General features: G+C 34.4%; 1 protein-coding gene across 4 annotated transcripts in view; it reads right to left on the bottom strand.

Annotated features, from left to right (window-relative positions):
- The window catches only part of RPGRIP1L (RPGRIP1 like), a gene marked incomplete at both ends in the record, with an annotated part of 94,413 nt that overhangs the window by 49,533 nt on the left and 18,492 nt on the right, over nt 1-26,388 (bottom strand). For all 4 annotated transcript variants that reach the window (XM_079723141.1, XM_079723142.1, XM_079723143.1 and 1 more), the window contains 8 exons: nt 5,658-5,775; nt 6,293-6,472; nt 7,154-7,204; nt 7,424-7,530; nt 12,233-12,372; nt 18,258-18,331; nt 19,624-19,770; nt 21,736-21,841. In XM_079723141.1, coding sequence (XP_079579267.1) covers nt 5,658-5,775; nt 6,293-6,472; nt 7,154-7,204; nt 7,424-7,530; nt 12,233-12,372; nt 18,258-18,331; nt 19,624-19,770; nt 21,736-21,841 — 923 coding nt within the window. The remainder of the gene's footprint in view (nt 1-5,657; nt 5,776-6,292; nt 6,473-7,153; nt 7,205-7,423; nt 7,531-12,232; nt 12,373-18,257; nt 18,332-19,623; nt 19,771-21,735; nt 21,842-26,388) is intronic.

The following is a 26,388-nucleotide window of genomic DNA, read 5'->3' as shown; positions in this document are numbered from 1 at the left end:
CTGCTCCTTTGCCTCTGCTCTATTATCTTCTCTCTTATAAAGTCAATTTCTCTTTCCACTAGCTCCTTCCCTTCAGCTTATTAAAATCTATATTTTTCTACTTTTGCGGAATGATGGATATGTTTATTATCTTGATGATGGTTTCACAGGTATATACATAGGCCCAAACTCACCAAATTGTGTACTTTAAATAGTGCAATTTAAAATGTGTTCATTACATTTCTAAGAAGCTGCTTTTAAAAAAGATATATCTCTTTCTAGATTAGAACATTCCCTCACACCATAGAGAAAAATAAACTCAAAATGGTTTAAAGACATAAATGTAAGACCCGAAACCATAAAACTCCTAGAAGAGAACACAGGCAGAACACTCTTTGACATGAGTTGTAGCAATATTTTTTTTAGATCTGTCTCCTAAGGTAAGAGGTAAAAGCAAAACTAAACAAACTGGACCTAATTAAACTTAAAAGCTTTTGCACAGCAAAGGAAACTATTGACAAAATGAAAAGACAACCTACTGAATGGAAGAAAATATTTGCAAATGATGCGACTGACAACGGGTTAATATCCAAAATACATAAACAGCTCATACAACCCAATATCAAAAAACCAAAAAACTCAATCGAAAAATGGGCAGAAGACCTGAATAGACATTTCTCCAAAGAAGACATACAGATGGCTCTCAGGCACATGAAAAGATGCTCAACATTGCTAATTATTAGAGAAATGCAAGTGAAACTCACAATGAGATATCACCTCACACCTGTTGGAATGACTATCATCAAAAAGTCTACAAACAACAAATGTTGGAGAGGATGTGGAGAAAAGGGAACACTTGTGCACTGTTGGTGGAAATATAAACTGGTTCAGCCACTGTGGAAAACAGTATGAAGGTTCCTCAAAAACTTAAAAATAAAACTACCATATAATCCAGCAATTCCATTCCTGGGTATATACCCAGAAAAAATGAAAACACTAATTCAAAAAGATGCACACACCCCAACGTTCACAGCAGCACTATTTACAATAGCCAAGACATGGAAGCAACCCAAGTGCTCATCAACAGATGAATGGATAAAGAAGATGTGGTGTAATATATAATTGAATATTACTCAGCCATAAAAAAGAATGAAATTCTGCCATTTGCAGCAACGTGGATGGACCTAGAGAATATTATACTTAGTGAAGTAAGTCACAGAAAGCACATAGTGTATGATATCACTTATATGTGGAATCTAAAAATGATACACATGAATGTACAAGTAAAACAGAAATAGACTCACAGATATAGAAAACAAACTTGTGGTTACCAAAGGGGAGAAGGAAGAGGAGGGACAAATTAGAGTACAGGATTAACAGATACAAACTACTATATATAAAATAGATAAACAACAAGGATATATTGTATAGCACAGTGAATTATAGCCATTATCTTGTAATAACTTATAATAGAGTATAATCTATAAAAATACTGAATGACTATTCTGTACACCTGAAACTAATAATGTAAATCAACTATATTTCAATAAAAAATAAATAAAAAGATGTATCTCTTTCTAGATACACATTTCCCCTGCCATGTTACATCCAAATTTCTAAAAAGAGTAATGTATACTTGTGTCTCCAATTCCTCATCTAACAGACACTCTTCAACTTCCTGCAAAAAGCATCTGCTTTATTTTTCTCGTGAAACTACTCTAGAATAGGTCACCAATAACTAACCAGTTTCTAGATTGAATGGTCCTTGTGTTATTTGAGTTCTTTGCTTAATTGACACTGATGACCACATCCTCTTTTGTGAACTTTTGTGAGCTTTCATGTCATCGTCTGCCCTGCTTCTCCTCCTACCTCTCTTATTCTTTAAGGGTTTCTCTTTCTCTGCTAGTTTGCTGGGGTTCTGTTTTTATCCTCTTTTTAGTCTACACATTCTCATGAGTAATCACATCCCCTTTCATTTATTTGAAATATAGCTGATTTACAATGTTGTGCTAATTTATGCTGTACAGAAAAGTCACTCAGTTATACACATATATACATTCTTTTTAAAATATTCTTTTCCATTATGATTTATCCCAGGAGACTGGATATAGCTTCTTGGGCTACATATTAGGACCCTGTTGTTTATCCATTCTAAATGTAATAGTTTGCATCTACTAACCCCTAACTCCCAGTCCATCCCTCTCCCTCTCCCCCTCCCTCTTGGCAACCACAAATCTGTTCTCTACGTCTGTGAGTCTGTTTCTGTTTTTTAGATAGGTTAATTTGTGTCATATTTTAGACTCCAGGTGTAAGTGATATCATATGGTATTTGTCTTTCTCTTTCAGACTTACTTCACTTAGTGTGATATTCTCTAGTTGCATCCATGTTGCTGCAAGTGGCATTATTTCATCCTTTTTATGGCTGAGTAGTATTCCATCGTATATGTGTACCACATCCTCTTTATCCATTCGTCTGTTGATGGACATTTAGGCTGTTTCCATGTTTTGACTATTGTGAACAGTGCTGCTATGAACATAGGGGTGCAGGTATCTTTTTGAATTATAGTTTTGTCCAGGTATATGCCCAGGAGTGGGACTGCTGGATCATATGGTAGTTCTGTTTTTAGTTTTGTGAGGAACCTCCATACTATTTTCCATAGTGGCTGCACCAACATACATTCCCACCAACAGTGTACATGGGGTCCCTTTTCTCCACACCCTCTCCAGCGTTTGTTATCTGTAGACTTTTTTTTTTTTTTTCAGTACGCACACCCCTCACTGTTTTGGCCTCTCCCGTTGCGGAGCACAGGCTCCAGACGCACAGGCTCAGCGGCCATGGCTCACGGGCCAAGCCGCTCCGCGGCATGTGGGATCTTCCCAGACCGGGGCACGAACCCGTGTCCCCTGCATCGGCAGGTGGACTCTCAATCACTGCGCCACCAGAGAAGCCCTGTAGACTTTTTAATCATGGCCATTCTGACCGGTGTGAGGCGGTACCTCACTGTAGTTTTGATTTGCATTTCTCTAATGATTAGTGATCACAACCCCTTTTATGACTTGTTACTATCAATATACTGAAGACGCTCATATTTCTATTTTTAATTCAGATTTCTTGCCTCAATTCCAGACCCACACATCTAGTGGCTTGCTGAGCCCTCTACCTAGATATCCCCTAGGCACAACAAACTCAATATACCCAAAGCAGAATGGCTCATGTTGTCTTCTAGTTATTTCTGTACCTTGAATTCCAAGTGATGATGTTAGCCTTCATCCAGCTGCCTAAGCTAGATATCACAGTGTCATCCTAGGTTCCTCTTTTTTTTTTTTTTTTTTACTCTCCCCACATCTGTAGGGTCGCTGCTATTCAAAAATATTTCCTAAGTCTTTAGCAAATTTGTCCCTGTCCTCTGCATCTCCACTGATTCTACCTTACTTACACCCCCAGTGTTTATTACCCAGATTATTAATGGAACACAATTCCTCCCTTCCTTTAAATTTTACTCATTCTTCCCAAGACCTATAGCATAATCTCCAAAATGAAGCTCTGGGTGTACTACTCCCTACCTTAAAAATTCCTTGGTGCTTCTCTAGGTTAATAAGGTTCAGACTCATCAGGGTGGCAAATGGGGCCTTCAGGATTTGGTTCTTACCAGCCTTAAATCCAGGTTCTTCTCCATTTACTAATCCTGAGTTCCAAACAGATCCACATGCATTTTCTCAAATGAATGGCAGTGCTTCACATTTAGGGCATTTTTACCTGCTTCATCTACTTCCTGGAAAGCCTTTCATTGTTTTTACTTAGTGGTGAATTCTGTCATCTTTAAAGCCTCCAAACCTACTGTGTGGGGTCTTCACTGAATCTTCAGGTATAAATAGGCATTCTCTCCTCAATGTTTCCTTGGTAGCTTTTGAATTTTTCTAACTTCACACTCTTCACAGTAAAGTATAACTGTCTACTTACTTGTTCACAACTTCCAAGCTCCTGGAGGAAAAAGCCCGAGCTTTTTCCCTGTTTGTATTCTCACTGCCTAGCACTTTGCTTAGGATACATTAGGAACTTGAGCATGTTTATGGAATCAATCAATGAATTTAGGACACAGATAGAATATATTGGTAAAGACTTAGTGAGGCTTGAAAGGAATGAAAATCTCAAACTATGTGACCTCCCTGTTATTCAGGAAAATTTCATTAAGTGAATTTTTATTGAGTACTACTTGAAATAAAAGGAACACACTGCTCTTTGGCTTTGGAAAACCCTGTTCAGTCAGATGAAGATAGTTACTGAACCCTTCTACTTAGAGCAATGGTTCTCAGAGTGTGGTCTGGGAACCCCTGAGGGTCCCTGAGACTGTTCTGGAGGTCTGTGAGGTTAAAACTATTTTAAAAATAATACTAAGATGTTATTGGCCTTTTTCATTCTTAGTCTCTTACAAGTGTATAATAGAGTTTCCCAGAATCTATGTGATGTGTGATATCATAACAGATTGACTGCAGAAGCAGATATAAAAACCCAGCTGTTTTCTATTAAGACAGATGCTGAAAAGATTTGCAAAAATGTTAAGCAATTAAAAAAATTTAAAACCATGTTGCTTGTCTATCTTTTTGGTATGGAAAATATACCTATTAAAAAATAAAACTGTAATTTATGTTAACATGTAATGGGTTAATTATTATTATTTTAGCATGCCAAATATTTTTTAAATTTCTCATTTTTAATTTCTAATATGATAAATATCATGAATATAACCCATATAAACATAAGGCCTTTTGGATTCTCAGTGATCTTTAAGAGTGCAAAATTACTGCTGGCATAGATCACTGAATTTAAGTACTGTATGGCAGGGAGCATGAAAGAGAGACAAAGTACTTATCACTGTAGAACTTATTATGTTGCAGTCATAGAGGATATGCAAAACTGCACTGGTGAAGAACACTTATATAATACAATCCCTAAACATATTTTTTGAGTACATGAGAGTAAAAGTGGCAAGTGCTGAGGTAGTGTTTTTCAAAGTACAGTCTTACACCTGCATCTGAATTGCTTGGAATTATTTCTAAATATATCAAATCAGAGACCCCAAGATCTCCAGTGGTAGGGCCCAGGAAGCTACCTTTGAAACAAGTTCCCCATGTAATTTTCTTACTTGCTAAAGTCTGAAAACCACTGTAAGGGCATTTCAAGTAGAGGGGTGGCTAGCAGTAATTGGAGCCAGCTTTCTGGCATGGGCACACATTTAGTTAGATTCTGAAGCCGGGAATGGTATATCCTGGAGTCAGAGTAGAAAGGAGGTTCAGATGGAGCAGACAAAGCCCTGGTGGTGGGACCGAACAAGATGAATCTGACAAAGAGCAAGCCGACTTGTTTGGCTGAGATGCACAGTTTGCTTAGAAGAGAAATTAGAAATGATGTGGTTAAATTTAGTCTGTGGTACTTTATGAAGTACTTTGAAATCTTGCCTGCAACACCAAATTCAAAAAGCAGTAGGGAATTACTAAAAATTCTTGAGTAGAAAAGTATCAGATAAAAACAGCCTTTCTGGTAACTTATTATTATAGTTAATAAATTGGGGAAAAAAAGAGCAAAAAGGAAGTGTGAGTGTACATTTGGATGACATTTTCAACTGCTGTAAAAATCCACTCCTCTAGTTACTGTGGACAAAGAATTGTGCACGTTGTACCTTCTAGTTTCTGGATGCGTGCAGCCCTGATATCAAGAAGGTGGACATACTGTTCCACTTTGAGTTCATAATCTTGCTGCAAATTTTCCATCTTCTGGGTCACTGCTTCAACTTCCATCTAAAAAAACAGAGATAACAAGTTTCATTACTCAGGATTTGTTCCATTTTCATTTGTTAAAGCAACTATGATTCAAGCATTTTTTAGATCCTGGGGATACCGGGAGCTATAAGCCATTGTTTCCTGACTTCAAAGAGCTTACAGTTTAGAAAATTATGCTTGGCAGTGTTCATTAACCAGGAGTAAAACCCACAAAACTCTGGGTCCCTTTTAAGGAGTGGTGCCCCATTTGTTCGAAGCTAATATAACAGGCGGCTGTGGCAGGACCAGCTGCGGAGCGTGCCGGCGTTGGTGAATACGTCGCCATGATTCGTTCTCTAAAACCAGGCACTGAAAAAATTACTTGTTTTAGAACTCTTTAGTCGGGAGTATCTAGATACAAGGCTAAATTCCAGGCATGTGGTAACACGTGATAATAGATTATAACAGATGCTAATACATGATACTGCTTTGAAATGTAAATCATCAGTAGAATATTATGGGAAACCTATCCTCCCGATTTAGTGTATTATATTACCTGATAATCTTTATTAATTTTATGTTGCATAATTAGCATGTTTCTTGTCTTTTCAAGTTCTTGCACTGTTTCTGCATGAGTTGCTTGCAGCTCTTTCATGGAGCGTTCTAGATCTTTATTAATTTTACTGTCTACTTTCTCTAAAAAAGAAAGGTCTCCATTTTTTTGTGATTTTTGAGCCTAAAACAAAAACATATTTTATTACCAAAACAAGAGTTTCTAAAATGTAACTGTGAATTAATATGGATATAGTAAGAAACAATCATTAATTGAAAACAGATATATTTCCATTTTCCGTTAGGAATAAAGCAGTCCTGATACAGAATACATATTTGGATAGACATTTGGAACAATTACAGAGAAATAAAAAAACAGTTTATTACTTCACGAAGTAAAAAAGAATCATGTACGTTTATTTCTATTCTTCATTTGATTAAAATCTATACCATGATGATCTAAAAGGAAAGAAATGTACTTTCTGTGTCTTCTTGTAAATAACAGAATATTCTAGAACTGGAAAATATCTTCTGGTGACATATATAATTCAATATTTTACTTAAGATAATAGGGTGCACCAAGGTCTCTTAGGACAGAAAATTGCTGGTTAGTTTTATAGTGGGGCATATAAAAGTAAAATGTTTGTTACAGTTGGGGAAAGTGCTTTAAATAAGAGTTTTTGAGGTCTACTTTAATGTAATTTTGATGTCATTATGAAATATGTATATGCTGTAACTAAATGTCACCTGACCACTTTTCCTGAATAATTCATTCTCCAAGTATAAAGGTTACAGATAAGGGTCATCATTATGCTGAAACAGTTATATGTAGACATGAAATTCATGATGAAGTTTAGAAAGTTACCTTTATAAGCAGGAGAGCTTCACTCAATTCATCAGCACTAATATCACTCTCCTGCAAAAGACAGAGTAAGTAAAAGCTCACAATGGCAAGTGCAAGAGACATTCCAACTATGTAGATTACCCTCGTGGAACATAAACTGCAAGATGCCATGAATTAATAAACTAAGTTATACATTTGTATTCTTTTGCTTTGTGGTATAGTGTTTTCTTTACGTATAAAATATTTAGATAAAAATTTGGAGTTCGTTTCCTAAATAAGAAAATAGTTCACCTGGTTGTAAAACTTCATGCGGTTTTTAAGTTCATCAAGTTGTTGCTTTTGTTCCAGGTACTGTAACTGTAGCTCTCTATTTTCTTGAATGATCTTCTCATTTTGGTCTTAAAAATGAAGTCAACACAATTCGAAAGGTAAGTGAGAATGAGGTACAAGAACACATTTTAAATTGGCTTAATTCATGATACACACCAAGCTCGATCTAGAGAGCCAGAGAGGCCAGACAGGAAATTGAGCTAGCACCTTAGACTAAGGCAGCAGGGGAATGAGGAACAAATGAACACTATCATGTGTCTACCATATGATTCACTTGCTTATCAAAAACTTAGGACTTAGTTTCACAGTATTAATATAAGGAAATTGTGGCCTCTGGAACTTCAAAGGAACATTCTATCTAAAATACCTATGAAAATATGTTTCTAAATCTATGATTTTTACTTACTTATTAAGGATCCTGAAAGGCATGCAAAAAATTTTTTTCTCTTTTAGTTTTTTCTAATTGACTTCCTTGAGTTATCTTTTCCTAATTCAGCATAAAGTCTTTTCATTAAAACAAGATAGTTTTTCTGATAACTCTGGAATTATGGAATTATAATCAACCCCATTTTTAATAAATCTGTTAAGAGAGGAGAAATGGATTCTCAACCAGTGCATGGTAGTATCAATAATAATTCACGTGTGTTCTTTATTCACAGAGTTCATGCTATTAATTAGGAATGGAGATAGGTTACGTTTGCCTATGTGCTCATTTGCCATGACCCACAAGCAGGCGTATAGGGTAGAGCTACAGAAGACGGCAAATCCATAGAGAGACTAATTTTTCACTCTCTGCATTAAACATACTTAACTTAAAAAAAGAAAGCATAATAGCTAGCTAACAAATCTACTCTTTAGTCCTAGGTTCTTAAGTGTACTTCTTTACTAGAGTTCGTTGTGGTGGTCAAGTATTCTACTTTGTGGGCTCCCTGTGGACTGACTCTAAACCATGATATCCAAAGTGTCTCTATTAATTTCATCCTGCTCACAAAGATTTATGATCATCATTCCTTTCCTTAAAAAAAGGGAAATCAACATATTTGCCAAGAATTCTTTACATGAATACATTTGCACACTGACTGCATTTTATACAAAAATGTTTCTGACTTTTATAAAGCTTTGTGTTCCCAAGCCATAAATGCTATATATAAGTAAAAACTGTAAATTACACAGTTAAGAAGAAATTAACTAAATTTGAATATTTTTAATATAACATACTTCTGGCAAACTAAAAAGTAAAAAAAAAAAAGTTACCCTAGGATATGTAGAGCCATTTTAATATCAAATATGTAAATATTTTTCTTATTGATAAGAGGTTAGAAGGTTATCCTAGAGTACAAATTACTAATATTCAGTGAATTAAATGAAAGAATTTCCAAATGTGAACAATACTTGGAAATTTTTAAGGTAAAGATCAAACATTTATCTCTAAACTAAAAATTAGGATTAATAATAAATATGAATTCTTATGAGATAAATTTGCTCTTTTGGTTAGAGAGTAGAGTAAGAATGTGGAACCCTTTATTTGATGTTGATTGGGTTAAAACAACATCCAGATAGAATGACTAGGTAACAAAAAAGGAGGTAAATGAACCAAGGTCCTGAGGATAATGTAATTTCCTTCTCTGGCTAGTGAAACTTTTAGGGGTTCTGAGGGAAACCAAAAGTGTAAGGACATGACCGTTCCATCTTCATCCAGACGCAGTGTATCTTATTCCTATGTTGTCTTCTATTCTTTCAATTTTTCAGAGCAGGGTCCTGAGAATAATATGCTACCGGTATAAATAAACTTACTCAAATATTTCTTCCTTTTCTGATTTTTCGTTCAACAACTATGTTCCCACTTACCTGGTATTTTTAAAACCAGGGCTTTATTAGTGGGAAAATAACTTATTAGTGGGAGAAGATATTACTGAGCACCAGTAACTTTCTCTCTACTGAATTTTATGTAGAATTCTCTACTATATTTTTCCTTTCTTAAACTGTTTACTGGGGATGTCACTCCTGGGACTTTAAAATGTATGGAGACATTATAGTTCAAAGAGGAAATAGACTTGCTGAATTATAATACGAAAAATCAAAGCACCCTGTACAAGATGAAAAATAACCTCCTTACCTTATGATTTGACAAAAAGCAGGTTAAGCTAAACAGCATTTTATTCAAATGAGATAACATTTCACTCTTTTAAAATTATGTTCTTCAAGCACACCATTAATAAGCAGAGTGCAGAGAACAATTCAACTAAACAATTTTCAGAGCTCCTTTGTGCTAATATCTTCAGCTGTGATCAATATAACCATATGCATTATGCTGAATTATGCATTTCAGCTAAAGATAGAAAGGAACTTTCAAAAGCAGGCCCTTAAACACATGCAGTTAATTTAAGCATTAACCAAATGCAAACTGCATTTACATATCCTTCCCCCACATATTCGCACAATCTGAAACTAATTTGTACCTTGAATAAAGAGGTGAGTATTCTCTAAAAATAATTTGCCAGTTAGATGAATGACTACAAGAAGCCAGGGAAACATCTTCTGGCAGAGAACACTTGATACATGAAAAGGTAAATGTGTGAAGAGACTTCAAAGTAAAATTAAACAATTTTGAAATCTGTAATACAAAAAAGCAACTTTCTAAATATTAAAAGATTTCCTTAAATAGACAACTTCAATTTTTTGTTTAGTATTTTCCTGGAAAAAATTGTTTAAAGGCTGTATTATTTTTCTTATAATCTATTTTAACATTTTCACAAAGAAACAAAAACTGAAATTATTAGACCTGTAAATTTCAGGTATGCAAGCAAAAATAACTAAAATAAATAACAGTTGCATTAAAAAGATTCAGTTCTAGCAATTTTTCTTAAGAAAATAATCAGATAAATGTGTAAAGATTTGTGTAGAAAGATGTTCAGGGTACTTAAAAAAGCTGAAGCTATTTAAAAATTCAACAACAGAAGATTGTTAAACAATCTATGGTACATCCTCACAGTGGAAAACTATGACAGCCATTATAAATGATGATGATGCGGATTTATATTTACACTGAAGGAACGATTTCACAATACAGTAAATAAAAAAGCACATTATAAAATTATATGTATAAAATTGAATGTATGTATGTCCTCTGGAAGGACATATATAAAAATATTAATAGTGATTACATTGAGGGCTGTGGGACTGAAAAGAACCCCCAGACTTAATCCAACAGTAATAAATAGGTTTTAAAAGAACATCAAGATTCTATCCTCTTAACAGTTTCTTACCAGAGACCAATTCAAATTGGTCTAAAGACCAATTCAAATTGGTGTAAAGATAAGAGTTTTGGAACTTTTGATATCTAGGGAAATACAGAAAGCACGTGAACAAGAAAGGTTTATTTCATTTCTCTTTCCTTAAGAAAGAAAAGAGAGAGGAAATACAGAGCCCTTCCGCTTCGGTGGAAGAATTTATTGAGCAACTACTAAATAAAGCACTCTGTTAGGTATTCAACACTACATATTAAAGTTAGGAACTAAGAATCTTTGACATAAAAACTTTAAAATATCCACCCAGTCAGAAATCATGTCATCATTTTATTCTACTCACAGTCTTCTGGAGAAAATTTCATAAACTGTCATCATTTAAACCACTTGGTAAATAAATACTGCACACATATTTCATTGAAATTAAGACCCCATTGATTATAAGATGTGTTCCCATTTCAGATTTCTTAAAATGTTAAAAAAAAGTTACACCATAATTTTAAAAATGTTATCACCTATAAGATGCTTCCCAATTTCAGAGATATTAAAATGGGAAAAACAAATCTTCTTAGAGTTAACGAAATATGGCATTGTGATCTAAATCAATATAGAGAGTACTGACTAGATATGTAATTGTTTTTTTAACTGAGTCTGCATTAAACTTTTAAATGTTCTCATGCAACTGAACTGCAAGTGTTCAAAAGGAGCAACCTTATTATCACATCGCTGGGTTTACCTACCAGCTGAGCAAACAGATGCAACACTTGGAGCAATTAATTCACTTCCCTGATTGTGCATTTGTGTGTATATGTGTGTATAATATAGTAGAGCAGACATCTACTTTAATTATAATTATTTTACTTCTGTGAGACAAGAAGGGTGAGATCTGGGACTCATAACATGTAACTTATTAATGATTATTATTTTAGCAGGGACATCTTGACAAGGCTTCTTTATTTAAGTACTCTGTCACAGAGCAGAATTAGCCATCTCACTATCAGATCAAAAACAGCCAGGCAAGACTTCTGCCGTCCTTGGCTGTCGTACACTGCCTTTTTTTTTTCCTCCACTGCACCTGCCACCACCTGATGTATCACATATTTATTTAATTACTGTCAGTTTCTCCCTCTTGAATTTATGCTGAATGAGGACCAGGTCTTTGTTTTATTCATTGCTGTATCCCCAGAACTTAGAATAGTGCCTAGCACATACTGGTGCTTAATAAACACTTGTTGACTCTTGAATAAATTCAGGAGAATTAAACAAATTAAAGAGAACCTGAACAAGAGTAACTCTGAGAAAAAATAATTCCTTTGGCATATACGCTAAGCTGAGTAAAGGGAAATTTTGAGCAATCAATAAACTCATAAAAGTGGATGACTGTTAATATAGGCTGTGTCCCTAGTACGCAGCAAGGTGCCTGGCAAAACAGCAGGCACTGTAATAAGTACTTATCAAGTCAGTGAATAACAATGAATAACACGCATGTCTGAAACGAGTAAGTCAGTAGTCATTTTATATGTACCTCTTTCAGTTTTTAATCTGTCAAGGATTTCAGTTTTGTCTGTTAAATCGGATTTTAAGGCAGTCTCGAGTTGAGCAATCTGTACTTTCAGCTGCTGTTCCTTTAACTTCCATTGCTCTTCATGGGCAGCACTGAAGGCACTGCAAAACACACGTGACAGGCAAGGAGAGCTTGGAAATCAGTTTCAACCGAAAATAATAAAGAGAAAAGCTTTTAGTGGCACAGAGACCACTGTCATCATGTCTTAGGAATTAAGTAAACATATGCTGGTCTGCTGCTGTTGAAACCAAGGCGCCTTTCTCAGGCTGCGGTTAGGGAACATGAAAGAGTTTGTGGGATGAGCAAAGGAACTGGCCTTAATTTAGAGCTCTAAAGTCAGAGAAGTTGGCAGTGTGCAGCTTTTGTGGGACTAGTAAAGGAATTCAGATACTGTACATACTCCAGAGGAATCCACAGTTCCAAACCTCAGCAGCAGACATCGGACAAAACCATTCTCTACCACGAATAAACCCTAATACAGAGAAAAGGGACTCCCCACCTGATCTTTAATTCCAGAATTGGAAACTTTTACAGAGTCTGTGATAATAGCATATTTACAAAATACTGGCCACAAAATGATAGCATTTTGAATTATAAGACGGCGATTTTGATATTAAGAAGCAATGACCATGCAGTTTTTGTCCTAAAAAGCAAACAGCAATAGGCTAAGAACAAACGGTTTTACTCATAACGCATGACTGGGGTGAAAACCCAGTAAGAACACCTTGATAAGAATGATGTAGATAGAATTATTATTCCTCAATAAAAGTGTAGCAGTTTAAACTATCATGAAAATCTACTAATGATCAGACCCAGGATTTTGGAAGAATCAGCTGAAAAATAACTAAATGGTATGCAGAAGCTAGACAGTAAACATTCGTTTAGGCCAGTGGTTCCCAAATGCTGGCCTACGTGAAACACTGGTGCTAGGTTAAAAATGCAGATTCTGGGGCCTAGGCATTCATAGTTTTCCCCAGGTGATAGCCAGGTTTTGGAAAAACTGATCTTGATCTGTATTTCAGCAGAAAACTATTATCTGTGAAGCTTGATATGAATGAATAATTATCAGCAGCTTTGACCCTTCTACTTATTTTAAACCCAGTAAAGGAACCAGAAATTTACAAAATCTGGTTTTGTACTGATGATGAAGTAAATGGAAAAGAACCTTCTTATTGAAAATTGCCCTTAATGTTGCTCCCAGCTAGTCTGAGGTTTTAGTCCAAAAGAGATACTTTTCTGGGAGGCATAGCTTTCAAAAGAACAAAAAACTGTGTATTTATTTTACAGTCTGAATGTTTCTATTGCATTTAAAATAACATGACCTTAAAAATAAATGGAATTCTAGAAGTTTCTCTAAATATGCCATCTGTTTCTTCGATCAGTGTTCTCATTTCATGTATGGAACCTTAAAAAAATACATGGATCTGGTATACCAATGTTTTAAGCTAATTTTATCAAAGGTAGAGTTACCTAGGTTTAAATGAAATCCAAATATGTACTTTAAATACTAAAGTAAAGAATATTCCCTTACATTTTCATTTTTTGATAAAGAACAAATATATTTCAAAGTATATATACCAAACACATACACATGTATACATACATGTGGGTGTATATGTGTGTATGCATGTGTGTGTGTCTCTTATTATTAAAAGTATGTATTACCCGGAAAAAAAATTAGCATGATGAAATAGGCACAACCATACATTATATCAGCCGCTAAAAATTAGAAACAGTAGTGTTCCAACAGCATTAGTACCAGCAAAAAAGATCACCAACAGTTAATCTGGCAGAAACATCAGAAGCTGTATGTGTTTAAATTAAGAACAATTTAGCAGCCTGGTTTTTCCAAACCCACAAAATACTAGTGTAAATCAGCATAAGTCACTCTGAATTTAGTCCACTGCTATCTTCCCTCTAAATTTAGGATTACATTCCACTGGAGTTTCATGAGGAATTCCTTTTGAATTTACTGTATTCCTCTATGCTTGGAGCCATCTGTGTAACTATAAATGGTAAACCACATCTGGCTCCATTTTCTTTGTAGAGGCTGTGTACATGATTAAATCTGCATATGAGAACAGTCTTTGAGAACCTTTTATTCATGAAAATGTTTTTGTACATTGCCTACAGTGACAACTGAGGAGGGGATCATAGTTGGTCTTTGTGCACATTTCATTGTTACATTATGTTGCTGGAGTGATAAAATATCAATCTGCAGTGGAATGCCCCTTGGTTCCTGTGGTCATTGGCATGTCCATTGGCAGTCCATTGGCAGTCATGGGTCAGCATACTGTAAATACACACCCTTGATCAACAATGTGATAAGATAAAAAAAAAAGAGTTGAAGAATTCATCTCCACCCTAAGGTCTTTTTTCTTACAGAAAGAATTCCTTTTATTCCAATGTTCAAGGGTATCCTAATGTGAGAGATAGGGAAGAATAAGCTCTGATCATCCATAAAGAAATCCACAGGTACCTTAGTTAGGCCTAGTGGAAATTAAATACATATTAACATGGGGATATTTCACTTACTAAAGAAAAAACGATGCCCCAAATGTACTCAGTTTGATTTCTGGGAAGCACAAAGTGCTCATTTAGGATCATATGAGCTTTCATGTCTTCTAGAAGATTGCAGGGGACAGGTGCTCACGTTACAGCAGCGGTCCCCAACCTTTTTGGCATCAGGGACTGGTTTCGTGGAAGACAATTTTTCCACGGACAGGGGTGGGGGGTGGATGGTTCAGGCGGAAATGTGAGCGATGGAGAGCGGCAGATGAAGATTCACTCGCTCCCTGCCGCTCACCTCCCGCTGTGTGGCCTGGTTCCTAATAGGGGGTTGGGGACCCCTGCTTTACAGAAATGGAGCACAGAGAGTCTATGGGTGGTCAGCAGTGCTCCCTTAAATTTTGGATATTAGATGGCTATCACATTGTAAAAACCTGAATCATCCAATTCTTAAAACAGTTAATATCATCTTCAAAAACTGGACCAACTCTTCTTTTAAATAGTTATTAGATTAGTGTCTCTCAGGGAGTTAATACCTTAAAATCACCTTTAACAAGAGTCTCTGGATTCAAACTCAAATCGACTGAATCTGAACTGGATGGTATTGGGGGATGGGGAGGAGGGCAGGTGGGGAGGTTTCACAGGGTTGGTGAAACCTCCATTTTACTGTTTTCCAGGTTACTGATACACATTATAGTTGAAGGACTATTGCATTCATCAGCTATATCACCCTAAAACTATATACTAACTTCAAAAATGAGACCCAGCTGTACTATATTATAGTATAGAATTTCTCTCTGACCAAATAGAAAGACTTAATTGCAAAAATTTTATTCTGAGTTTTTTAAATGAACATTTCTTAAAGTTATACTTATTTCTTGGCATAGTATCAAACATGCTACAACATATTAAAAAAGGCTCATACCAAATACTATCATGAAGATTTTACCTTACCAGATGATTCTCTAATATGTCATATGTCAAATAATAAACACATTAAAAATATCATTTGAAAAAGGAAGATGAGAATGCAATCTGCACATCACATTTTTCTCCTGAAAACTAGCCAATTTTGAATAACAAACAAATGCTCTCCTTTTAAAAACATGCTATCACTATGACTAACCAAACAGGGAATATATGTAGTTTGTGATGAGCATTAGTTACTGGCCATGATGAATAACACTGCCATGAAATACAAGAGCTGTAAGAATCTTGGGGAGGATGTTGATTTTTGTAGAGTTTTTCCAACTATGCTTCTGAAAACACATTATATATTTAAAAAACTGTATTAGGGAATTTTGTAGCTCTATTTACTATCACATGTGCTTGCCGGGTTTTGTACCTAAGTGACATTTTTTTTCGACACAAATGTTTTGACACTCATTATACACATTTACTTCCATACACCTCACACAAAATTCAAGTGTAAGCAGCATGATGAAGTCTGTTTTTAATGTGACAGGGAAAAAAAAGGTTGCTCAAACGCAAAACATTAAAAATAAAAACCCTTCAAAGTCAGATTTACACTCTTAGATCATCTTCTAATATGGAAAGATAAAGTTTCATGGTGATAAACTAAATATGAGAAAAACATGTCTTTCTTAAAATTTCATTTATGCATTATTCCCAACTAAGTTTAATGTTTTTATTACAAGAAAGTACTTTCAGTAAATCCTCAGATTGAGGGGAAGTAGAAAATGTATAAGTAATGACCAAATGGCACTTATATTCATGTATTAAGACCATGTTAAATTACTTGAAATTACAAGATGTTAAGATAAATATAAATCAATAAAAATGTCTAAATGTGTGACAGTCTTGTTATTCCATGAATGTTTCCCTTTTGCATATACAATTTCCATTGCAATTAAAATCAGAGATAGGCACAGAGAAAAAAAAAATTCAAGTTTTAGAGTCAAAAGAAATGGGTTTTAGTCCTGTACTGGAGTCTCAGCAATGCTGTGTGACTCTGTACAAGTCTCTTAATTTTTCTTGAGTCTCAATTCCGTCATTTATAAGATATGGGGATAACATTATTTTCTCTGCCATATAATATGGTGGTGGTGTGATCTCTCCATATAATGAAATTTTAAAATTTCAAACATACAACTACTAACTACTTAGGTATATATCACTATAAACCTATGCATTGTTCTATAGAGACAGAAATACCATAAAATAGGAGGCATGATAAATGCTTTAGGTAAAATTAATCAGGGTTGATGAGAGTGGGACCAGAACAAAGCACTGAGGCCAAATGATCTGGGAGGGGGTGCAAGGCAAATTCCACATAAAGCTGTTTAGCCAGTCTATCCTTGCTGGAGAGCCCAAGACGTTACTTTAACTGAGGTCTCAACCCGCTATTGGTAACCCTTAATATAATGAGCCCCTGTGCAAATATAATCAACACTAGTATAAGCAACATACATGATTCATACCTCTGGAATGATGCGTAACATTAATTTAGTTATCTTTTCAAAGTAAATCAAAATAAAAGCCTCTCCCTACATTCTTTGGTATAATTTGTTTAATTTATAAAATGTAAATTTAGTTTGCAAAACATATCAAACATAAAACATAGTTAAAAAGTTAAAGATATAACTGTAGATCAGATGGCTATTTTCTGATGTTTCCAAATATGATCAATTAGAAGCAACTGTTGAATATCAGCTCTAACATATATATAAAATTTACTTTCATGTAAACCTGTATTTATCATTTATCAGTATCATACACTGAAAAGACTTAAAAACACACACACATCTGTATCATTTAAGTAAACTTAGCTGTGGAGTAGAATTCTGTTTCTAACATTACCAGAAGGGATTAATTTTTAAAATACCATAATTATGAAGCAGATAAAAAGGAAAAGTAAAGCAGCTCTTTAAAATTCATCTTAAGATAAAGATGCGTGTGTTTTTTGTTTTAAGAAATAGAAAAAATTGTAAGCGAATACCTTTGCTTTCCACCAACAGAATCACACGAAGCTAATAGGCTGGGTAGCCCAGCAGAAGAAACAAGAGCTTGGAGAGACCAAAAGAGGTTCAAATACAATCTCTACTACTTCCCAGCTTTAAGAACAAAGGCAAGTTTACTTAATTCTGTTTTATTTTCATTGTCTGCAAAATGGGCATTAATAATACCTACATTTCCAAGTTGTTGTGAGGAATTTATAACGATGTATGCAGAATATTTAGCATAGTGCCTGCTAGCTTACAGTTTGCATTCAATAAATGATAGCAGTTGTTACTGACAACAAAGTGATATGGTTTTCTTAGTAACAGACTGCTGCTCAGGTTAAAGAACTTATTACCGATCTCTTAAAAAAGCTTATTTTTCTTTTATAACATATATAGATTTCTTGCAATCATCTGTTGCTAATTCTTTCATCAATATTAGGTATTCTGATATCCAATGTTTTGATAGAAAAGATCTCAAACAAGAGAAGGAGAGAACACATGGAATCATGATTTACCTGTTATAAAGTTTATCATAGTTTTCCTTTAAAAGTTCCCGTTCCTTTTCTAAATCATTAATTCTATCCTGCAGCTGAAATGAAAAGAAAATTACACATTAGGTGTATAAAACCACGTGGGGATTAAAAAAAAATGTGAGGAGGCTAACGTCTTGATTTCTAAATTGCAGCTGTGAACTAGTCCACTTATATCGTCTGTATTTAATTTAGCATTGTTTTTCTTCCAAGTTGTTAAGTAAACATGAAATTAATATTTCTGTTTTAATTTAGTAGGAACGTGTGCACTGCTTTATGGCAACATGTACCAAAATTCAATAAAGAACGTGTTAAAAGCTTGCTATTAAGTTTGGGGAAACATAATATTTTTTATTGTCTTCTGCGATGAATTCCATCATTATATTCATTTTGTGTTAATTTCCAGTTGGCCCCCCAAAATAAAAGGATTAACTTTTCTTTTGGTTCGTGGTTCAAACAACTTGTGTCAATCACTATTTACTCTGAAAACACAATTTCTCATGTTACTTGGAATTTACAAAGAGCCAGAAGTACATCTTTCAAATGAATGAACAAATAAAATCGTATACCTTGTTTTATCCCAATGAATAATATTTTTAGAAATAAACTCAGGGTAATAATTATATCTTGATAACCAAAATGTAGCTTTTTGTATTTATTTCTAGTATTTAAGTTTCATTCACCAGTATATTTTGTTGTTACAACCTTTTCCCATGGATCAGAGTACTCTTAAAATTCATGCTCTTCTCAAAATTCTTTTGATGCTACTGTGAGACACCGTAAAAGATTCTTCCAAGATGAGAACAGAATGTAGACATCTTATTTCATTTCCATTCTGTTTAAGGACAAGTTTAACAGACTGCAGAAAAAGATTGCGCTAGCTGGGAAACATGAGAAGCAACATGAATAGGAAGATGAGTTTTGAAACAACTTCCTAGAAAAAAAAATTCTCAAAATTGCTGATGTTGGAGGGCAGAACATCTTTCTCCTTAGAGACAGATCTATTCCTATAATTGTTCTGACATCTCAAATGACTAATAAGCTGTTAAGGCTGAGAAAGTTAAGTTCCTCAGGTAATCTGGCATTTGTTCATTTAAAAATGTTATGTCTCCTCAAGGATCCTTAATCCTTTAGATAAATAGTGGATCTCAGTACATTTGCAAGTATTTTTAAGTACCAATTTGCCATGCACATAATATATTGACTATATTTTGCTGTGCTCAAAGTGCCATGCAATGTAGTTTAGGATTTTTAAGTCAATATAATATTTAAAATGTCTCTATTTTACTTTTTCAAAATAGTTACAGACAAGTGTTAATGCAAAGGATGGCTAAACTTTTTGGGAGCTTACCTCTTCTATTCTTCTTTCAGAAAATGTCATGGAACGTAACTGCTTCTCAAGACTGCAGCATTTTAAACGCTGCTCTTTCAGCTGCATGTTTAGCTCATCTCCATTTGCCATCAAGGCATCATGGCTGATCCGGAGAGTTTTTTGCTTCTAAAAAACAAATGGAAAATCCTTTCAAAACTATTTTTGGATTCTACTTTGAATGAATGATCACCATTCCATAAATGAGTTTACTCCTGAAGTCCATGTTATATTGTTTATTCTTTATCTCACAAACAATGTATATATGCTACCATATTAATGTGTCATTATACAATGTATAATGTGTCCATAAAGGATACTCTTGGCCAAAATGTATCATGAGGAAGAAAATATTTTAGCACAGAGTCACACAATGTAGGCTGCTTTTGTCCTTTATTTTATTTCCTCCTAGTTTTCTGACTTGTTGATAGTGACCAGTGAGTAAGTTAGTTTTAGCAAGTAATTATTTTTTCTTTATGCTGTGGTTACAGTGGTTGGACATGCTGTCTAAAAATGCTGCTGCATGGGTTAAAAATAAATGCTGACCATAGATATTCAAACGCAAAAGATCTGTCACCACACCATATAAATAGCCTTGGAAGGTTAGCTTCTAATTGTAATACAATTAAGAATTTCAATTCAGTAAAATAGTTACTGAAGTCTTCTTAATTTTCAAAATTGACCTATTTATGAATGTTTTAAATTCAATTTTACATACTTACACTAAAGTCTTTTCATAGAGTCCATATGACCATAACATGTAATGCCTTATCTGCTAATTAAAATCATTAAATTTCTATTGAAGTTCTTCAATTGTTTAAAAGAAACATGGCTATTGAGCTACTTGAGTCCAATTTTTGTTAATCTTGCTTATAATCACAGAACAGTATCTTTAACCAGCTTTCTCTGTGCTTCATATCTCGGTGAAGCTGTTGGCCTGAACCTCTCAAATCTCTACCCAAAAGAGGTACCTGTGCTATCAAAGACACTTGATGTTCATGGTATTTAAACAAATACCTGGAGTCACTGTTAAATGGAAATCAAAACAGTCAAAGTGATAAAAGAATGAAAAATCACTTTTTAATTCCTTTCTTAATGCTGCCTTTTAGAGATGGCTTTCCGCTACATGTATTTTTAATCTCCCTCTTCCATCCATCTGCAGATAGTGTTATCAATCCCACTCTCTAATTAATTTCTCTTTCATACAGCGTCATATTTATATGGAAGGTAGTGTATTACTTGACATTAAGGAGGTACCTGTAGGATGGAAAACATGACCCAGAGTATGGTTGAAAAATATTTATCTAATTCAATAGTGAATTTAGGCTTCAGATGACCCGCTTTGCATCAACTTACTGCTTTCCTTGTTTCAGTACTTCAAAGAAAGTACTGCTTAATATGAATTCTGCTCATCTGGAATGTTTTGGAGTTCATTAATTCCAGAACCTATGCTAATTATGCAGTGCCAATAAACAGGAGTCCTCTGATGGCACATTCCTGTGCGGCCATAGTCCTTGGTAAAACAACATGGGGATAAGAGTCTCAAGTACTGTCAACCGAAAGGTTAGGATTTAAAATAAATACACTGACAGTTGACATGAGGGGTATTCAAATATTTTCTGATACTGGTAGTGACAAAACAAAACAAAACACCACATATCAAAAAAGATTTAACAAAACTTGATTATTCATCTATTCTTAACATTGATCTATCTTAGATATTTCAAAATGCTTAGAACTGAAGATATATGCAAATACATCTAAACCTTCAGTGTTATGTGCCCATATGATTCCAGATAAAAGGAGTTAAAAATAAATTTTCTTGACATGAGATGCTTTATGATAAATGTGTTTATTATTTTAAGATGACACAGATATTTATAAAAAGTCCAAGCAGTTAGTTATTTCTTTAGTTATTAAGTTATAAATAGCTAACCATACAGGAAGTGAAATTATACACACTTGAGAATAAAAAGAACAATCTTTAAAAACTACATTTTAGTGTTACGACCATTCTACTTAAAAAAAAAAAGTTGAACAGTTTCGAACCTTTGTATCTATGTATCACCATAATAAAATAAATTATCACGGTACCTCTTGAAGCTGAATAAATTTTCCTTCCATTACTGAAAGAGCATTGCTTTTCTCCACTAGCTGCTTATGAAGCTTAATCATTTCTACGTTGTCCCGAATGTTTGACCTTCAATGACGTATTTAAGAAAAAGAGAGAGACAGAATAAAAAATGCAAGACAAAAGGAAAAAAATCTGTGGTGGAACTACAATTTTTCATTGAATGTTACATAGAAAAAAATATACAGACTTGCATATCAGTCACTGAGGTTTTTAGTTTATTATACACTTAGGATAGACTTATTATTTAAAACCAACCAGTAGTCATTCTTCAACTTTCATAAATGCACAGACTCTCAGAGTTTGAAGGGAGCCCCAAATTTGATGACTTTTGTCACTTCTACAATGACTGATAATATGAATTTAATATCATTTTATAGTGTCCTAAAACATGGTAGAGAGGACATCAGTCTTTAGCACAGCCATTGTTCCACCACCAAACTTCAGACTTATTTGAAGGAGGACTATCATACTATTTTTCACTAAATGAAAAATATGCCAGACAGCCACTCATCTTCCCACCACTCCCTCGAAACAAATAGTATCATAAGATTACCATTTATTGGAGTTTCCTCCTGGAGTTCAGACTTTTCAAAATATTTCCAGAAAAAGTGACTTAGCATTTTATACTAATAATGCCCAAAGCTGGCATTTAAATATGTTGCAGATGTGCCTTTAGCTGTAAGAGATCATTTAACGTCCACAGGGTATATAGAAACTCTATATGCTGCAATACTAGTTTGTATTTTTCCTACTGAGATTAAAGCAAATGTACAATTTAACAGGAAGATCTTGTTAAAGGTTAATCATAGATCTAAATGAATACCTGTTTTCAAAAGGCATTTACTTTCCTGACAGAGAAAGGTTCCTTAATTTAATACGTTTTACATTCAAAAGTATTTTAAAAATTGTGAAGCTTGGTTTTAGACTTCATTTTCTAAGAAAAATAAACATAAAAATTTTAAGTTCAGAAAATTATTTCAGTATTTAAAGTAAGTAATTTTACTTCCAAAACTTATCTAGTATACACATATTGGAAAAATTGTCACAACGCCCTACTGGAACCAGAAAATGGACTACAAAGCTCACACATCTGTAAACCAGCTGAGGACCTGAAATACTTAATTTTCCTCTTTGATATTTGAAAGTTCATTGTATTTTGGCATCGGACAGTTAGTTGTCCTCACACAGAAGATAAACAAGTCCAAGAACCTGGATCTTGCCCAGGGTACAGTCTTAACACAATGTTAAAATAATTATGTGTCTAAAACATGTTATCTAGTAGTACTGAGCACACATTCAACAGTACACTCACCAATATTCCCCTCAGTATTATTTTTACTCACTAAAAAAAAATAATAATAATACAATGAAGGGAAAATATATTTTGAATAGATCACAAGAAAATACTCATATTTTTTCATATTTATTAGTCAAAATAGAACTTATCTGTTTTCCCCAGAATTACTTGGTTTGACTGCTCAACAGTGAGTGACATTTATTGATACAGAAGGATAGAATACTATTCAAATAATTTCAAACCTCTTCTACGTTTTCAGCTGTACCTGATATTTTATTTTACTTGTTTTTAAGCATGTTAATATTTTCAAAAAGATATATACATGAGATATGTTTGAATAGTAACTATTACTTGATGACATTAACAAAAAATTAAGCCCCAACAAACCATTCAGTCACATAGGGTCATAGAAACAGAAGGTTTTAATTTTGAATTTTCTTTGTAAGGCAAAGGCCAGTAAGTTGCAAAAACTTTCAGTGGTCTAATTGGTGGATGCTTTCTTGAATATTTTCCTAAAGTCCTCGGAGTTTAAACTTTTCAAAATATTGACTTAGTATTTTATACTAATGATGCCCAAAGAGTGGGCACAGATACAACAGAAGTAGTATTTATAAAAGAGCAATAACAATGCGGTACTTGAAATAAAAAGTCAGTTCGCTAGAGAGTACACCTATTTTGGGATGACACAACACCTGCAAGTCTTTAATAATTATTTTAAAGTGTCAGTTTTAGGGCTTCTATACATAATAGTCATTATTATGATGGGATATTTTTGATGGCAACAATGCTGTTAAGTAGAAAGTGCAGAGTCAATGACATAAAGTACATAAAAGTTAAAAGCAACATTGTGATGAATGTGGCCTGGTCTTCAGGAAGGTGTGGAATGAAAAATCATCTCAAACCTGCCAATCAACATTTTTACACAGATGAAATATGGTAAAACAATGAGGGTGTACATGAGAGAGGAAAGAGGGAAGGAGCTGTCACAGAAAAGTGAGAAGGATGTTGGAGGCAAGAGGGAGCTAGAGCCATCGCTAAGTGGCCTGTCCTAGACCTCTCTGCACATGAAGGAAGGCCTTAGGTTGGTTTCCTCTGAAGAAGAGACAGGGCTAATTTTATGAGCAATATTTTATGTGACCTCTACATAGTATTTTCCTGCCCTGTTCCATGCACTATGAAGGGAACATCAAATCTTCAGGATGATGACATTCCAACAGAAAGAACAATGCATAGTAAAAACATTCAGATGAACTCTGATGGTCATGTACCAATTCATACATGCTGCATTACACATGGTGAAATGATCTGCAAAGGGATATCAAGCATACTAATTAAGTGCTTTGTAAAAACAAATTTCTCATACTTTTCAACAAGGATTTTGAAAAAAACTATAAAAAATTAAGTTGGAAAATGTGGGGTTTTTTTCCTTTTCTTTTTTAACAGACATTATTTAGAATTATGCTCAAATCTTCTAAAACTATGAGAAGAGCTGTTGGCCCATCTCTAAGATTAAAAACAAACTGAAATAAATTAGATTTTATCTTGAAAAAAGTAATCCAGCTCAAAAACCTATGTGCCAAGTTTCTCTCATATAATTTGAAACAGTCAAGCAATAAACTCTGAAAGAGGAATTTCTAATGGAAGCCTTGAAAACACTTGACTCCAGCTTTGCTACTGGGTGCCATAATAAATCCAGAAACTTAAAACCTCAGATATACTGAAGAAGGAAAAACTTTCAGTGGTGCTATGTAATGTATAGTCTAATATGAAAGCTTAAGAAGCCAAAATCTTTGCTCCAGTGAAAGTTTCTAATACTTCATTTCCCAGGCACACAATTCCTCCCTGCCACAACCCCCATCAACATTACATTCTTTGCTGCAGTAAGGATTATGAATGCTAAAAAAAGCTTCTTGATTTTTTTGAGGCAAAAAATGTTGTAATATAGTACTTTAACACCATTTAGAAGGGAAGGTTTTAGAATACAAAAGGTAGACTATGAGACTCTGGAAAGTTGTTAGGTAAGATATTTATGAGATAGAATGAAGAGGTTCTTTTTGGGTAATAGTTTTAGGGTAACTAAATTTGGGGGATAAGGTTGAAAACAATCTTAGGATTAAAAAAAACTCTACAGTTTTTTTTTGGGGGGGAACAGTGGCAGACTCTCTAAGTATATCGTTGAGAGAAGTGTAGGTCATTCATAGCTCTTATTAGGGATACACAGATAACAATAAGGTATCACTTATGAATAGAATTATATGAGGTTGCTAGTGAATTAAATGGAATAAGCTTCACTAAAATAGCCAAACGAAGTCTATTTGAAAGGTAATGACTTTGCTCAAAACTGCTGCTTTAGTTCACAGATGAAAATAATTGCTCCCTGATTTAAGATTGCATAAAGGAAAACGTTTGTATATGTATGTTTATTTGCCTCTGGATTGTATTTTTCTTGTGGTGTTGGGTCAAAATATACATCAGAACTCAATATTTTCTTATTTTTATTTTTATTTTTATTTTATTTTATTTATTTTTATTTTTATTTTTATTTTTTTTTGTGGTATGCGGGCCTCTCACTGTTGTGGCCTCTCCCGTTGCGGAGCACAGGCTCCGGATGTGCAGGCTCAGCAGCCATGGCTCACGGGCCCAGCCGCTCCGCGGCATATGGGATCCTCCCAGACCGGGGCACGAACCCGCATCCCCTGCATCGGCAGGCGGACTCTCAACCACTGCGCCACCAGGGAGGCCCAATATTTTCTTATTTTTAAACACGCACAAGGAATGGAGGGGGACAGTTATGTAGAGCTTTCTACATGTACATAATCTCTCTACATGTACATAAACTCTTCTGAAAATGGAGGGAGCATTCCCAAGGACTGGTTGGGGACAGGAAGAACCCAAATCCTGGCTCATCTTCTTAAGGGGCCATTTTGAAGATCAAGTTTAATGGATTCTGACTAGTAATGGGAATTTGAGAATTATATTAAAAATATCAAAAAGCCCAATGAGAAATGTAGACTCACTGGCAATTAAGCTGTAAAAGCGAACTAAAGGTTTTATATTGTTTTTACTTTTGGATAGAATTATAGCAAATCGGTGCAATAATACAGGCTATTTCACAATTATCAGAAGCAATGATTAGCATGATACAGGTCTTGGATAAAAAAAATACAAATCTATTAAATTAATACACACTGCTAACTTAGGAGGCAAAATCTTTCAGAATACCAAGGTCTCTGGGGATAAAAGCATCTGGTTTTAAAAGGTAGGGAACCACTTACTCATTTCAACCTCTTCATTTCACAGTTAAGGTAGCTAAATG

The sequence above is a fragment of the Hyperoodon ampullatus genome (assembly GCF_949752795.1).
Source record: "Hyperoodon ampullatus genome assembly, chromosome: 18".
Taxonomy (NCBI): Eukaryota; Metazoa; Chordata; class Mammalia; order Artiodactyla; family Ziphiidae; genus Hyperoodon; species Hyperoodon ampullatus.
This window is presented reverse-complemented; position numbering and strand designations above follow the sequence as displayed.